The 1,423-nt window shown below is 67.5% G+C and overlaps 1 protein-coding gene across 1 annotated transcript in view; it reads right to left on the bottom strand.

Annotated features, from left to right (window-relative positions):
• The window catches only part of GRIN1 (glutamate receptor, ionotropic, N-methyl D-aspartate 1), a gene marked incomplete at its 5' end in the record, with an annotated part of 17,470 nt that extends 16,090 nt beyond the window's left edge, over window positions 1–1,380 (bottom strand). Inside the window, 2 exon segments of the mRNA XM_010835825.1 lie at window positions 28–559; window positions 1,099–1,380. Of these exon segments, the coding sequence (XP_010834127.1) occupies window positions 28–559; window positions 1,099–1,380 (814 nt within the window).
• Window positions 1,381–1,423: the final 43 nt, after the last annotated feature.

Genomic DNA, 1,423 nt, shown 5'->3' on the forward strand with positions numbered 1-1,423 from the left:
CGCGCGGCGCCCCGGCCCGGGCCTCACCTTGGACTCGCGCTCCTCCAGCAGCGTCTCCAGGCGTTTCTGCGCCGCCCGGCCCTCGTGGTCGTCGCTGACCAGGAGGATGACGTGGTTCCAGCTGTAGACGCGCATCATCTCGAACCACACGCTGGACTGGTGGGAGTAGGGCGGCACGGTGCGCAGGAAGCTCAGGTGGATGCTCTGCGGGGCACAGCAGGGCTGAGGCGCGGCCGGAGACCCCGCCGAGGCGCGCGCCGGAGACCCCGCTAGGGCGCGCGCGTTCGAGACCCCGCCAGGGCGCGCGCGTTTGAGACCCCGCTTGGGCGCGCGGGCTGTAGAGGTGAGGGCGCGCTTTGGAGATCCCCGCCAGGGCGCGCGCTGGAGACCCCCGCCAGGGCGGGAGTTGGAGACCGCGCCAGGGCGCGCGCTTTCGAGACCCTGCCAGGGCTCTCGGGCCGTAGAAGTGAGGGCGCGCTTTGGAGAACCCCGCCAGAGCGCGCGGGGCTCGGACTGTCGCCAGGGCGCACGCGTTGGAGATCCCGCCAGGTCTCTGGTCCTGCTCGCGGCGTACAGTCCCCGGACCCGGGGGCCCCGCTTCCCCGACTCCTCCCCGCCCACTGTGACTTCTCCGCACCCATCATCTCATCTGAGAAACAGGCTCGGCTTGCCCACCAGCCCCCTGACTGAGACTGGGCAGGGGGTTTGTGGAATTTTTCCTGGGGTGACTCCCCACCTCTTCGCAGACACTCCAGCTCAGCTACTCGGGCTCAGAAAGTTCTTGCTGACGCCCAGCATCTCAGAGACCCCCACGGGTCCTTCTTGAATTTGTATAACCCTCTTTCTGAGGAAACCTCCCTCTTGGGGCTACACTGCTGTCTCTTGGCCTCGTTGGGGTTGTTGGTCTAGCCCACACCCTGCCCCGCCTGCTTCTCTGAGGGTGCCGCCTGTGGGCAGGGGATGAGCAGGCTCTACCCTCCTCAATGCGGAGCCTCTGCATCTGTCCAGGGAGCAGGGCTCCTAGGGACCACCCTGAACCAGGGGTTCGTCTGCTCCCTCTTCGGGACTTGGAATCTGGGCTCAAGAACGCCCCTTTGCCTCTGTCTGTCCTCCGGCAGGTGACACGGCTGCCAGGGCGTTGTGGCTGGGGTGTCGGACTGGCTCTGACCCAGGTTGTTCTGGCCCGCTTGCTGGGCACAGACTCTAGAAGGGTCAGGGTGGAGCTCTAAGGTCCGGCCGCTAGGTGTGCCCTCGTGCTGGGCCATGGTCTGGATCTGGGGTGGGAGCCCGTGAAGGCCCGCGTCCTGCCCGGGAGAGAGCTCCCCGCCCTGGCCTCTCTGGGCGCACGGCTGCTGTCCTCCCTGGAGGCACTTTTCGGGCCTGATGCCCAGAGAGGTGCGGAAGGCAGAGGCTGGAAGGCACA

The sequence above is a fragment of the Bison bison genome, unplaced genomic scaffold (assembly GCF_000754665.1).
Source record: "Bison bison bison isolate TAMUID 2011002044 unplaced genomic scaffold, Bison_UMD1.0 scf7180017845572, whole genome shotgun sequence".
Taxonomy (NCBI): domain Eukaryota; kingdom Metazoa; phylum Chordata; class Mammalia; order Artiodactyla; family Bovidae; genus Bison; species Bison bison.